Raw genomic sequence first — 15833 nt, 5'->3', positions numbered from 1 at the left:
ATCAGTCCTTCCAATGAGTATTCAGGGTTGATTTCCTTTAGGATTGACTGGTTTGATATCCTTGCAGCCCAAGGGACTCTCAAGAGTCTTCTCCAGGTGATATTGACTCTGCCTAAATGCCTGGTCCTATCTTTCCTGCCTCACCACGAGCCCGGGCCAAGCTTTCTCTTGGTGGAAGTGCATACCCTCAGCTTCAGTTTAGGAGGTTCCCTCTCACGGATACCAAAATCCCTGGAAATATTCCATTTTTTTCTTTATCACATCTTCCTTTCCTTCTACTTTCCTACCCACAGTCTCTTCATCTTCAAAATCCAAAGAGTTGAATGGCTAGGAGCGATGGTTGCAGGGTTAGAGTGATTTTCTTTCATTTCTTGCATCTTATGTTAGCTATCAAAGAGCCTTTGGAACCGAATTTCTTAAACAAACCCTGTCTCTTGTCCTGCGTTTTACTCTATGGTCCTAAATGGTTATACCTCAGAAGAAGGCCCCTGTCATCCTGTCCTTGTTTTATTTTTCTACTTCCTCTTCCGAATGGAACAAGTCCATTTCAGTTAATTTACCTTTGGAGCACTGGGGACGATTCTGGCACCTCTTCTGCCCTGCTCATGCCTGTCAGATATTGCTGATCTTGCTATGGCCCCTTGGTGCTCTGTTTACCAACAGCAGACCCGGCCTCTTATTAAGGTGGTGGAATTTCATGCATTTGCACAATTAAATTAGCATTGTAATCAGTTTAATTCTTGAGCATGGAATGTTTCTGCAGATTTCTGAGCCTTTCATTTACTGTCATTTTTTTTAGAACTCTGCCTTTGGAATAGCTCTGTTGAACTTCCTCCTGACTTGTCCTTTTTCTCCACTTTTTTTTTCTTTTCTTAGATTTTTTTTTAGCTTTTTTAATTTTTAAAATTTGCAGTTATTTATGTATTTATTTTTGGTTGCACTGGGTCTTCGTTGCTGTGCACAAACAGGCTTTGTCTAGTTGTGATGCACGGGCTTCTCATTGCAATGGCTTCTCTGTGAGATCTTCCCGGACCGGGGATCAAGCCTGTATCCCCTGCATTTTCAAGTGGACTCCTAACCACTGAGCCACAGGGATGCCCTCCACTTCACCTTCTCAATTCATATACGCAATATATGTAAAGGATTGCAGTTTATTCAGTGGGATGCAGTCAACCCTTGCAATCTACACATATAGGATTTTTCTGCTTAGGAAACCCTCCTGTGATGAGGTTTTGCTCATCTGGTCAGGCCTTTCCTGCAGGAACAGTGATGAGCTGGATGAGTTCTTTGCACTTCATGTCTATTGTCTTCTCCCTCATTGCTTTCCTTCCCTTTGGCCTTTTCCTCTGTATTCTAGGAAGTTTATCCTCAATGATATTGATCTAATTGTGGGCAATATTGCTTCTGTTTCTTATGCCTCCAGTGAAGATTTTAATTATGCTATTACATTTTCAGTATCCCCACAGGTCTTCCTCATCTCATCCTTTTCCCTTTCTCACATTGCTTTTGTATTTCAGCCTATTTTTCTGCAACCGTATATCACAGGAGCCATTCTACTGATGATGCCAAACAGCTTTCTTGATGTCTTCTCTAAATCCAGTCATGGGTTGTTTTTCAGTTACATTGTTCCTCTTAGTCTTCTGGAGGCTATTCCTTCTCTTGTTCTGTAATTATGTAAAGACCTTCTTACCCCTTTGTTTACCTCCAGGCATGATGAGATCTATTCAAACTCAATGTTTGTCAACAAATGGCAAGTGTGACAATTATCTGCGATGCTACTCTCTTTCTACTAGTGTTCTCGTAACCAAAACTCCTTCTTAGAGCTGCAGTTCAAAGCGGCTTGAGGTACACAGTATCCCCAGCAGCTCACTTGGTCATACCTTTGTTGCAGAAAGGTAGTGTCTTCTCACCCTAGTCACTTTCTTATTATCTCCATCTCGGAGCCTCTAGAAAACAAGAGTAAGATAGACTCCCAGAATGCAGTACTACCAGATTTATTTTGCCGTCTCTCATCTCTTCCTCTTCCCGTCTCCCCCACCCCACCTACAGTGCCCTCGGAACATCCTGTATCCCCACTCACCCCTGTTCTGCAAAATGCCCATCTCTCCTCCCGGAATTGCTGATCAGTATACACTAAGGACCATTGCTGGGGAACCATCAACGGAACATTCACAGAGCAGCACCCAGTGTTCTCTCTTGTACCAGCCCTGGGTGTCTGAGCAGACAATGAAGACAATCTGTTTTCCTGCTTTAAGCAACCTCTTTAATATGAAGAAGCCTGATTATACCATTCGGTGAATCCAGCTCTCTCTGCCTACCATCAGTGGAGAGTCCTCCCATGTCCTTCCATGTTTGTTTCTTCTCCTTCTATTTTCTCTACTCCAATGAATAATATGTCTATCTATCCAGTTACCTAGCCCAGAAACTGCAGTGTTATTTTATATACCTCCTCTTCCCTCACTGCTCATATTTAAGCCTTAACAGCTTCTACAGGTTTTCCAAGTACCTCTCAGAGGCATGCCTCTCGCTGTGTCCCCTATTTAGACACTTCTTACCTGGATTATTTCAATAAACCGAACCTTCAAGTCTCTTCCCCACCCCAAGCCCACTTCACCCACATCCTCTCGCCTCAGCCAAAATTTTCAAAGTCACGCCCGACTCTGCTCACATCTCTCTTTCTCTCTCTACCCACACCCGGTGCATCAGAAAGTCACCGTTGGCTCCAGCTGAAAAGATGCCCAGAATGCCATTGCCTTGCACCTCTTGCTACCACCCTGGTCTGAGCCACTGACACCTTTTCTCCCGGGTAGCCCCAATACCCTTTCACTAGTCTGTCTGCTTCCCTCAAATAGTCTGTCATCAACTGAGCAGCCAGAGCGATCAGTTTATGTATTTATTTATTTATTTTTGGCTGCACTGGGTCTTCATTGCTTTAAGTTTAAGTGAGGAGGGGCTACTCTCTACTTGGGGTGCTTTGGCTTCTCACTGTGGTGTCTTCTCCTTTGGTGGATCACGGGTTCCAGGGCCTGCAGGCTCAGTAGTTGCAGCTCCCGGGCTCCAGAACACAGGCTCATTAGCTGTGGTGCCTTGGCTTAGCTGCCCTGCGGCATGTGGAATCTTCCCAGACCAGGGATTGAACCCGTGTCGCCTGCATTAGCAGACAGATTCTCAACCACTGGACAACCCGGAAGTCCCAGAGCGATCAGTTTAAAGCATAGATATGTCACTTTTTTGCTCCACACCCTGAAATGGCCCCTATTTTCCTCATTACACTGAGTCTCCTCCCCAACTCTGAGATCTCATCTCCTACTGCCCCCAGGCATGCCCCCTTGAACCTCGCTGCGTCTCTGTTCTCTCCTCAGACACCCCAGGCCATTGCACTGGCTAGTCCGCTCCCTGGAATGCTCTTCCCTCTAACATCCCCATGACCTCCTCTCTCATCTGCTTCAATCCTTTATTTCAGTGCCACCTTCTCAAGGGGTCCTACCCTATGACCTCATTTAAAATTGCAGCCCCCACACCATTCCCGAGCCCCTTATTCTGCTCTACTGTATCTTTCACCCATAGGATATATCCAAGTGGCAACCCACTCCAGTATCTTGCCTGGGGAATCCCATGGACAGAGAAGCCTGCTGGGTTACAGTCCACAGGGTCGCAAAAGAAACAGACATAACTTAGCGACTAGACAATAGCAAACATGTTATGTGGACTTCCCTGGTGGCTCAGTGGCAAAGAATCTGCCTGCCAATGCAGGAGACACAGATTTCATCCCTGGGTCAGAAAGATCCCTTGGAGAAGGAAATGGCAGGATCCTTGCCTGGGAAATTATGGAAAGAGGAGCCTGGCAGGCTGCAGTCCATGGAGTCACAAAGGGTCGGACACAGCTTAGTAACTAAACAACAGCAGTGACATATTACATAATTTACTTATGTTTATTTTTTTGCTGTCTATCTCCACCTGTTGGATTCAAGCTCTGTAAGAAAAGGGATCCTTGGCTGTTTTGTTTGCCGATGTATTCCAAGCTCCTAAAACAGTGCCTGGATGGAGCAGGCACTCCACAAATATTTGCTTAATGAAGTAATAGCATTCTACCTAGTCTCCCTGACTGTATTCTGGCAGCACTCTATATTCTTTCAGCACTACCCAATAGAAATAGCCTGCAAGTCATAGTCGCAAATCTAAATTTTCTAGGGAATTCCCTGATGGTCCAGTGGTTAAGACTCAGTGCTTTCACTGTCGTGGGCCCAGGGTTCAATTCCTGGTTGGGGAATTAAGATCCCACAAGCTGTGCAATACAATCCCCCCAAAATGTCAAAATTTAAATTTTCTAGTAGCTGCATCAAAAACAGTATAAAAGAAGTGGATTTTATTTTAATCATATATTTTAATAGTATATAACTCATCACATCATTTAATAGCATTTTATTTAACCCAGTATATTCAAAATACTATCATTTTAACATGTAATCAGTGTAAGAAAAGTGTTGTTTAAAAAAGTTGCCCATAAAATATTTTCCCTTTTTTTCTATAAGGCTTTAAAAGCTCATGTATAAAATTATACTTACAGGGCATCTCAGTTGAGACAAGCCATGTTTTAAATGCTTTCTGCCTGGGATGCTGCCAGAATACAATCAGGCAGACTAAGCAGGGAGACCAAGTAGGATGCTACATTTTAAAGTACATTTCAAGTGCTTACTAACCATGTGTGGCTGGTGGCTGCCAAACTAGACAGCACAGCTTCAGACCAACCTGTCTCCTGCTCTTAGAAGGACTAATAGCAGTATTTCATGATGTATGCAAGAGACGTAATCTTTGTTCAAACCTCAAGTCTGAGTATTCTCTTGAGTAAGCCTTAATGATCTTAGACATTGCCATTCAGATTCTCTAAACTTTTCCAGAACTTTTAAAATTGCATGTAGCTCTATTCTCTTCTTCCTCTTTCATACTTCTTCCTCAGATCACATTGCACCCTGAAGTCCAACAGTACTATTTGAAGTTCTCCCCAAATAGTTCTCTCTCTCTCTCTCTCTCCACAGCTTGTTCACATCTCTGCGTCTTCACATATGTCCCTACCTTGTCAACTTATCACTGTCAGGACCTGAAAAAATTTCCTACCCCCCTGCCCACAAGCCCTCTCTAAGCTCTGAGCAGTGTACATTTCCTTCTCTATGTTCCTTGAATTATTCATCCTTTTTTTAAAAATTGGAGTATGGTTGATTTACACTGTCATGAATTCATTCTTACATTATGTTTCTTCTCTTGCGTACATAGTGAAATACTGCTATTAGTCCTTCAAGGGTAGAAATCAAGATTTATTGGCACATAGTAGGTGATCTACAAATGAATAGCTAGAGAGACGATAGGTTGATAGATAGGCAAATGAATGAACAGGTTCAAAAATCAGCTACAAGCTCAAAGAGGGGATGGAGAATGGGTCTTTTGAATGGAATGATCTGAGGTACCTAACTCTGATATAAACCCTTTTTCTGGAACTATTCCTTTGATAGAAAAGGACTGAAGTATATATCACCATAATCTTGGTGAAAGAATGATGACTTGAATTATTAATATATTCTATAGTATCTTCTGCTTGATTACAGCTTTTGATGCACATAATCTGGTAGGAGTAAGCTAAATGGATCTCACAACTTGGGCTCAGACAGATTCCAGATTTATTTAGCAGTTACTTCCCAGGGCTTCCCTGGTGGCTCAGAGGTTAAAGCACCTGCCTGCAATGTGGGAGACCCGGGTTTGATTCCTGGGTCGGGAAGATCCCCTGGGGAAGGAAATGGCAACCAATTCCAGTATTCATGCCTGAAAATCCCCTTGGACAGAGGAACCTGGTGGACTACAGTCCATGCGGTTGCGAAGAGTCAGACACAACTTAATGACTCAACAGCAACAAGCAGTATTAGAAGTAGTAGTAATGACAGTAATGAACAATTGTGTGGTAACCTAAAGGTAAACAGACTTTAGACTTACAATTTCAAGCTTTGACTCAGCTAGTCAGAATATAACTTTCTTTTTCAGTAGCTGAATTTAACTTGGCCCTGGATCCATCTTTTTTTCCTTTAACAGTAGAAACCTCTTAACCTTGCATTTCAGGTTGAGTTGGTCATGTCATGTTAAAAACTCAGTCTTTGGAGGGCAGTCAGTTCCCTGTCTTGACACAATCAGAGCCCCCACCCTGACTGGGGTCTCACTCCTCTCACGATCAACTCCAATTCTGTGTTTAACTCAGGTGCGATCGTGAGAAAAAGGGACTGTTGGATTTGATCCACAAATCTATCAACCTGGAAACCTTTATTTTTGTTAATATTTTATTTAACTTTTTATTTTATATTAGAGTATACCTGATTAAAATGTGTGATAGTTTCAGAGGAACAGTAAAGAGATTCAGTTGCCAGCATGAAGGATGGGGCAAAGGATAGTTAGGGAGTTTCGGATGGTCATGTACACACAGCTATATTTAAAATGAATAACCTACAAGGACCTACTGTATAGCACAGGGAACTCTGCTCAATGTTATGTGGCAGCCTGGATGAGAGGGAAGTTTGGGGGAGAATGAATACATGTATATGTATGACTTGGAAACTTTTAAATTCTTTTTATCCTGGAGTTTAAAATAACCTCAAGTCACCTGGAGTTGCAGTTAAAATTTATGATGATATATTTGTCAAGACGTTTTTGTTTGCAAGTGAAAAAGAAAACTAACTCAAATTCATCCAATGGAAAAAAAAAAAAATGAAAAAGTGGAAAGTGCAGGAGGGGAGGGAGGGAGAATAGGAAAGATAACTTTGAGATTGCATCAGGAGTTTATCAGAACCCTTTTGATGGCAACTAACCAAAATCCAACTGAAGTTGATTAGACAAAGCAAAATATAAAGGAGTGGATGAATTCATATCCCTGAAAAGTGAGGGGTAGAGTTTAACATGGATAGGACTGGAGTTACTCACTAGATGTCCTTGTTCAGGCAGGCAACCCCCATGGCTCTGAAACCTCAGACAAGCATTCTGTCTGCTTTGCTCCTTATCTATTGTGTTTTTTGGCTGCTCTGGGTGTTTGCTGCAGCTCTCAGGCTTCTCTATTTGTGATGGGCTGGCTTAGTTTCTCAGAGGCATGTGGGGTCTTAGTTCCCTGACCAGGGACCCCTTGTCCCCTGCATTGGAAGGTGGATTCTTAACCACTGGACTGTCAGGGAAGTCCTTGCTTGCTTTCTTTTCCAGTATTTTCAGCCAAGTGCCTGGGTTGGCTCTGAGAGAACTTTCTGGGACTTTGGTTGCCCATATTGAGCCAATCTATAGCGTGGACCCTCTCATTGGCCGAGCCAGGATCCATGACAACCATCGAAGTTGGCCCCACCCAAAATACAAGGACTTGCAAAGGAGAGGTCTCCAAAAGAAAACCAAGTTGTGTTACCAGAACATAGTTTTTATATTACTACTAGTTGTTATATTATTATTGTTGTTAGGCAGGCAAACCTAACAGATGTCTACTCTAGACGGAAAACACCTGTATCTAAGAGGAAAGCCTGCTTGAAGTCCAAATTCATATCAGAAACTGTTGGAAGTTTTGACTTCATCCCTGGGTCTAGGATTGGATTTGTAACATAGGCATAGGGTTTCAGAGACATTTGGTCTTGAGTCTCTTTCAGGTATGGACCCATGACCTCAAGTGATTGACTCAGGCATACTGATACTAATTCTAAGATTCTTTTCTTCCTCTACTTTCTGTGGTTGGAGGTATGAGGGTATAATCCCAAGTTCTTGGCCATTATCTTGCCATCCTGACGGGAGTCACTGACTAGAAATGTATTCACTTTAAAGTAGAACAGAGTTGAGAGACATGATGTCACTTGTGTTCTAGGATGAAGCTGTATCTGAAGCCAGTATAGCCCCAGAATTAAGTTATATAAACCATTAAATTTTCATTTTAATAATAAAAAAAAAGAAAGTGTTTGGTGACTCCGTGGATTCTGAGTCAAGAAGGAAGCTATCTCTAGGCCTCCAACTTTCGATGGAGTGTTATTTGTGACTGATTATTCTGGATTCCTTCTCCATCTTCTGGAGTTCTGGGGAAAAGGTTCTCTCTCTGAACATCATTGTGCCTGGACCTTGAAGAAGGGAGGGTCTTCCACCACCATCTTACCCTCACTGGACTCAGTCAGCATTCCCCTCACCTCCCAGAGTCGGCATATATGATCGGTACTTGTGGGGAGAGGGTCTCATCAGTGTTGGTAGCACCTCCTCTCTTAATCTTGCTGTCCAAGTGTGGGAGTGTCTATGTGACAAGAAACCCAGAGTGTAGCCTGAATGCTTTGAATAAGGGGGAAAGGGAAGAGAAAATGTTTAAGTCACTTATTTCAATGTCCTGTTCTACTGAAGAAGAGCCACAAAATGACCCTGAGTTCTGCCTTGTCTGTAGCCTACTTCTGATTCCTTCCCGGGTGGCTCAGTGACAAAGAAGCTGCCTGCCAATGCAGGAGACCCAGGAGACATGGGTTCAATCCCTGGATCAGGAGGATCCCCTGGAGTAGGAAATGGCCACCCACTCCAGTATTCTTGCCTGGGAAACCCCACGGACAGAGGAGCCTGGTGAGCTACAGTCCATGGGGTCGCAAAGAGTTGGACGCGACTGAGTGACTGAGCAGTCACAGCCTACTTCTGCCTGGCTGGCCCCTCGTGTCACTCCATGTCACAGCTTAAGAGTTATAGAGCTTCCTTCCACAGCACTGGTGATTATTTACCCGGGGCCTGAGGCCATAGGGCAAATCTGCAATCCATAAACAACAATAACAACAACAACAAAAAAACCCCACTTCAATTTTCTCAAATCTCCCAAGATTTGGAAAGGAACACAAAGTTACTGGTGTGTTTGCTGACTGGAGTGATTATGTGGTTCAATCATTTTGATTTACAATTGCATCTTTGTCCTTGTAGAAATTACTCTGCAGCTGAACAACGGGAGATGGAAAGGGATTAACCTTCCAACACGAGAATACAAGACCCATTCTAGGGAGCAGGCCTCCATCTGAGGTTAAGCAAAGTCTCCGATTTCTATGAATACACAAAATTAAAGCGCATTCTTTTTTTCTTCTGCCTTCATTTTCTTTTCCTTTGATCTGCCATGAAAAGGGAATTATCAGCAACGTCTAAGCCCCCATTTTATTTTTGCAGCATAAAGCATTTGAATCTGTTTGACATGTTCTAGGAGCTCTGAAGTAATCTTTGGTGGTTGCGTGAAATAGACTTCAGAAAAATGAGAGACAAGAGGTCATCTTGGGATGTAAAGTTTATGGGCATATTGCAAATACAATTGACTTTTTTCTTTTTTTTTTACTTTCCAGAAATAAATAGATCTAAGTCTTCTCTTTGCACGTGAACAGGGTGTGAGTTAGGCTATGATTCTCAAACCTAGGCAGCCATCAGATTCACCCAGAGGGCCTATTAAAACACAGATTGCAGGGCCCCACCACCAGAATGTCTAATTCTGGTCCAGAGTGGACCAGACAACTTGATTTCTTTCTTTTCCTTTTTAAGATTGTATTTATTTATTTTATTTTATGTACTGGCTGTGCTGGGTCTTCACTGTTGCATGTGGACTTTCTCTAGTTGCAGCAAGCAGGCTTCTCATTGTGGTGGCTTCTGCTGTTGCGGAGCACAGACTCCAGGGCACATGGGCCTCAGTAGTTGCGGCACACTGGTTTAGTGGCTCCACCACATGTGGGGTCTTCCTCGACCAGGGATGGAACCCATATCCCATGCTTTGACAGGTGGGTTCTTTACCACTGGACCACCAGGGAAGCCCCAGACTTTGCATTTCCCAGGTGGTGCTGATGCTGGGTACCACCTTCTGGGATCCGAGGACCACATTCTGAGAACCATCACCCCCTCCTGAGCACATAGAAAGCCATTCACCTCTTCCTAGCTGATTGGGAACATAGAAGGATTCCTAGGAGCTGGTATTCCCACCATTCCATCATTGTCCCCAAATGCACATGAACATAGAGCTGGGCAGAAAACACAGCTGGTCTGGACCATCGCAATCCATGCTGTTCCACTTCAACCTAGTCATCTACTTCTTGAAAGAACTGTGGGAATAGATGAAGTCCAACTAAATGAGGACAAGCAAAGGCTCTTTATTCAGAGCTCGCTCTAGCAAGGCAGTCAGCCACCATCATTTGCGCTTGGTAGAGACATAAGAGGTTTCCCTGGTGGCTCAGCAGTAAAGAATCTGCCTGCCAATGCAGGGGACACGAGTTTGATTCTTGGGTCCAGAAGATCCCCTGGAGAAGGAAATGGCAACCTACTCCAGTATTCTTGCCTGGGAAATCCCATGGACAGAGGAGCCTGGCCGGCTATAGTCCATAGGGTCACAAAGAGTCAGACATGATTTAGCAATTAAGCAGCAACAAGAGGAGACACAAAGGCAGGCAGAGGAATGGGGAAGCTAAATGGTTGGAAGAAAGGACTTTCACGGACAGAGGCTGTTGGCTGTTGGGAGGCAGGGGAGGGCAGATCAGAAGCTGAGCATCTTTGATCGTTTAGGGGTGGGTATTTGAATTTCTCTCATTTCTGGTCCTACACTGGGATAAAGTTAAGAAATTTGTCAGTTATTAATCAAGTCCCGGCCATTTTGAACTGATTCTTATAGACGTTATTGCCTGTCTTCCTGGACTGTTAACTTAGACAGTAGACTTGTTTCCAAACCAACGTCCAGTCTCTGGCTGCTCAAAAGCCAGTAAAGAGGCCAGGTTGGTGGAAAGGAAAATTTGCATAATTTGGATGCCAGCAACTGCGGAGGAGAGCGGATGTCTGTTTAAAGGCTTAACATCCCTGCCTGGTAACAGTCCGTGGGCAAGAGTTTTTGTAGGCTGAGGAAGGGAGCTCTGTGCAGAAACAGCACAGCTCTGACAGTCAACTTGAAATTGGTCATCACTGGTGTGACCAGCATCATCTTGATTAAATACAGTTAATCTTCAATTCCAGGGTCAGTGCGTTCCCATTTCCTTGAGGCCAGTTCTCAGAATTATGGCAGCTTATATCATGGCTATAGTCTGGTCATCATGAGGCTGACTTCTTCACCTGGTAGGGATTTCAGTATCTACACAGGATATGGCTCAGAATATTATCTGTAGCCCTTGAGAAGAAACCAAAGGTCCTTGACTATGTTTAATGACTATGTTATTATTTGGTCTCCCCTGACTGTCTTCCTTTGTTTGTGCATGTTCTCACCTCTCTGATTAAATTTATTTTTTGGGTAGTGTTTTTCCACCGACAAAAGGCAGGCTGCAGACATTGCGGAGACAAGGTCCTGTTCCATTTCAATCTGACTTATGGCATGCTGGCTTTCTGAGCTGGTTGCTGTGGATAATGGGCTGGTCTCCTGGGTAGGTTGCTGCAGGTTCTAGATCAGAGTTCTGCTTTTATGGTCCGGCCACTGTCTGTTCATATATTCCATCTTTCAGGATACCCAGTGGACACTCACTTTTTATAGTTTGCTAAATCCTCAGTGCATTCCAAACTGGCCAAATTCAATTAAAGAAAAACTGTTGCTTAGTAAAGTCCTACTATGTGTGAAGTGTTATGTTAGGCCCATGAGGTTTTTATAAGACACAGACACCGATGTCAGTGAGAAGTCACCTATGTCATTTGGGCATCAAGGATAAAGAAAGTTCATGGCACCTGTTGCTTAGAATCTTCCACCACATTTGCTGCAGAGGAGAGAGGAAGAGGGCAGCCACGGTTCCTTTCCTTTCCCAGGTCAGGGAGCTTGGTTCCAGCTGAGAGCTCAGCTTTGCGCCTTTGCATCAGGAGCTGTTCTTCTTCCCTGCCCTGCAGGGTCAGACCCCACCATGGTCCCGTCTAAAAAAACCTGCCGCTTCTCTGTTTCAGGTGGATGAGCTGAAAGCCAAGTTGGCCACCCAGGAAGTGGAGCTAAGGCAGAAGAATGAAGATGCCGACAAGCTGATTCAGGTGGTGGGCGTGGAGACGGACAAGGTGAGCAGAGAGAAAGCCATCGCCGACGAGGAGGAGCGGAAGGTGGCCCTCATCATGCTGGAGGTGCAGCAGAAGCAGAAGGACTGTGAGGAAGACCTGGCCAAGGCAGAACCGGCGCTCACGGCAGCCCAGGCGGCCCTCAACACCCTCAACAAGGTAGGAGGAACGTGTGCGTGCCTGCTCATCCCTCCGGGGAGGAGCAGCCTCTCCTCCAACCCAAAGGCAGCCCACCACCCTGGTGTTCTGAGGGACACAGGGGTACAGTCCAGAGGGCTCAACTGGGACCAGCTGTCACTGGTTTATTCATTGAGCAAGCAGACATTTATATACGCTGAATATATGTCAGGATGCACGGGCTACCAGTGAAATCCGAGAGATGTGAGTCCCAAACTTATCGGAGGGGCCAACTGTCCAGCCTCCTTGCTTCACTGATGAGAAAGCCAGGACCCAGAGTCACAGACCTCAATGTTAGAGCCAGACTGGAACTTACATCTTTAAAATGCAGGCCCGGAGACCTTCTGACTATGCAGTCCATGGTCACTTTACTTCTTCTGTGCCGTAGGACACGTAGGCCTCTTAAGGGCTTCCCTGGCGGCTCAGGTGGTAAAGAATCTGCCTGCAACACAGGAGACCTGGGTCCAAACCTTGGGTCGAAGCTTCCCAGGTGGTGCTAGTGGTAAAGAGCACTCCCCAGTGCGGGACACATAAGAGACTTGAGTTTGATCCCTGGATTGGGAAGATCTCCTGGGCATGCCAACTCACTCCAGTATTCTTACCTGGAGAATCCCATGGACAGAGGAGCCTGGCAGGCTACGGTCCATGGGGTAGCACAGACTTGACTAAAGTGACTTAGCACACACATGCATGCAGTCCTCTTAGGGCCCTATGAAAATGTTTAAGATATGAGACTAAAGTAAGATGTTGTCTCCAAAGTAAGAGAAAAAAAATCTATAAAATCAAACTTGGCAAGTACTCAGTTATCGACAGCATGTAACTGTGTGTCAACTAAATTCAGCTCATGTCATGACCTTTTAGTGGAACAAGCATGACTCTTGAGATGTGTTCATTGGGAGTTTTATTTTGGTTCCCTTTAAAGATACTCTGTGTGTTGGGAGGTGCCTGTGGTTACTACTTCTTCCTTTTATAGTTTTCATGATTAACTTCTTTCCCATTTGAACGACCATGGCTAAGAGACTGAGGGAGGAAGATGGAAGGCAGGGCAGATAGACTCGGGTCATCAGGAGTTGGCATCACAGAGGAAAGCTGATGTTTACTTGGTAGCTCATGTCATCTCTTTGCAGACCCTCCGCTGGTTCCTCTTTCTGCTGAGAATCTAGCTACTCACTTGCCCCTTCACAAGTTTGATCAAGGTCTCAGACAGCCCATGCCAGGTTTGATCAAGGTCTCAGACAGCCCATGCCAGGTGGGCCATGCCAGCATCTCGCCTCTGCTCCACAGGCGACACCTATGCCTCCTTCTTCCAGATGGACTCTGGGAGTGTTGGTCACCCATGTAGGAAATGCACCCCCCCACCCAAGTTCCACTGCCAGAGGACTAGCCTGCCATTCACACCCTGTAAATTTCTGTAAGTTAGACACCCAGTCTGGTGTCACTCAAGTTACATTTAAGCTCTCTGAGTGGTCTCCTTAAAGCCCTCCTCTCTCTAGACTTGATGTGAAGGGACACATGCCCCGCCCCTCACCATCCTCCCTTAAAGGCAGAGTGGATGGGACTCAGCAGCCTATCTCACTGAAGGCGTTGAAGTGTGAGTCACTCGGTCGTGTCCAACTCTCTGTGACCCCATGGACTGTAGCCCACCAGGCTCCTCGGTCCTTGGGATTTCCCAGACAAGAATACTGGAGTGGGTTGCCATTTCCCTCTCCAGGGGATCTTCCCAACACAGGGATGGAACTCGAGTCTCCTGCATTGACCGGCATACTCTTCACCCCTGAGTCACCAGGGAAGCCCTAGCTGCAGCATTGAGTACTCTTAATTGCAGCTTGTGGGATCTAGGTCCCGGACCAGAAACCGAACCTGGGTCCCCTGCTTTGGGAGTGTGGGGTCTTAGCCGCTGGACCACCAAGAAAGTTCCTCTGAAGCTTTCTTTTATGGGTTCTATGTAGTCAACGCACACCTTGCTTTGGAAGGTAGCATCTCTTGGCTTAGAGCCTTAGCACATCTGGGTCTAAGCTGAGGACACTGGACAATCCTGTGATGTATAGCTATGTATAAATTGTATTTAATGTGAGATATGAGTGCATTTTTATGTGTTTTTTATGACGTGTGGTGGGAAGTCCCTAATAGGAAGGACCTGTAAAGGCCTTAAGTGGGCCTCTACCCCACCTCCATAGAAAATGCAAGATTTCTCCAGGAAAATTTTGGGAATTGTGTATAGACTGGGGAGTGGAGGTATAGCCCAATTATGCCACCACTTCTCAGCCTGAAAGCTTTTCTCTCTTCTTAAAGCTGGAGGAAAATTTCACTGGAGGAAAATTGCTTTACAGTGTTGTGTTGGTTTCTACCATACGACCATGCAAATCAGTCATAATTTTACACACACACACACACACACACACACACACACATCTTCCTCTTGGTCTCCCTCCTCTGACCCAACCCCACCCCTCTAGGCCATCACAGCACCAAGCTGAGCTCCCTGTGCTACACGGCTGCTGCCTGCTAGCTATCTATTTTACACATGGTATTGTATATACTGGAGAAGGAAATGGCAACCGACTCCAGTGTTCTTGCCTGCAGAATCCCAGGCACGGGGGAGCCTGGTGAGCTGCCGTCTGTGGGGTCACACAGAATCGGACACGACTGAAGCGACTTAGCAGCAGCAGCAGCAGTGTATATATGTCCCTGCTACTCTCCCAATCTGTCCCACCCTCTCCTTCCCCACTGTGTTCACAGGTCCATGCTCTGCATCTCCATTCCTTCCCTGCAAGTAGGTTCATCAGTACTATTTTTCTAGATTCCATATATACACATTAATATATGATATTTGTTTTTCTCTTTCCGATTTCTCTCTGTATAATAGGCTGTAGGTTTAACCACCTCAGTTCAACTGACTCGAACTTGTTCCCTTTTATTCCGTCTGAACTTTTCCATACAGCCAAGCCAGGGTCTCCCTGACCCCTCATAGCAGCATCATTTCAACTGCGAGGACTTTAATCAGACAGTGCTACAGTAGCCATCTAGGATCATCAGTCTGTCTAAACAACACCCATATTGCAAAATCAAACTTACTCTCAAGAGCAACCTCTCCCTTTCCTGTCTTCCAGAGCACAAAAGAGAGACTGCTTTATTTATGCACCCTTCTGTAGTGTTCCGTGATCACTTCTTGCCAAAAAGATGAATGTCTTTCACAAGATCTTTTGACACAGAGATTATATTTTCTAAAATGAGCTGAGTCCAAGTTCTGGCTGGACTATTCACAGTGTGTGACCCTAGGAATGACTTTATGTTCTCTGAACCTCTGTTTCCTCACCTGTAAAGTGGAGGTGGTAGTTACCTGGTCCGCATCAGGCTGGTGAAGGACAGGGAAACCTGGCGTGCTGCAGTCCATGGGGTCGCAAAGAGTCGGACATGACTGAGCCACTGAGCGACAGCAGTAGGTTGTTACAGGATTCAATTAGATAAGGCATGAAAAGTATCCATAGCTAACAGATGGCAGTCCATCAGTTTGTTGTTGTCGATGTCTTTATAACAGGGTTATCTTTTCTGTTTCCACAGGCTGGAAACGGTGAAAACCTATGAATACTCTTGGTTAATTTTATGGCTGATTAGTTAGGTGACCTTTGGTGGTAGAAATAAACACATAGAAGTGTAAC

The 15833-nt window shown here is 45.0% G+C and overlaps 1 protein-coding gene across 1 annotated transcript in view; it reads left to right on the top strand.

Moving 5' to 3' along the window:
• The window catches only part of DNAH9 (dynein axonemal heavy chain 9), a 282174-nt gene that overhangs the window by 185872 nt on the left and 80469 nt on the right, over positions 1-15833 (top strand). The window contains exon 49 of the mRNA XM_065908483.1: positions 11896-12156. Within this exon, the coding sequence (XP_065764555.1) occupies positions 11896-12156 (261 nt within the window). The remainder of the gene's footprint in view (positions 1-11895; positions 12157-15833) is intronic.

The sequence above is a fragment of the Muntiacus reevesi genome, chromosome 18 (genome assembly GCF_963930625.1).
Source record: "Muntiacus reevesi chromosome 18, mMunRee1.1, whole genome shotgun sequence".
NCBI lineage: Eukaryota > Metazoa > Chordata > Mammalia > Artiodactyla > Cervidae > Muntiacus > Muntiacus reevesi.
This window is presented reverse-complemented; position numbering and strand designations above follow the sequence as displayed.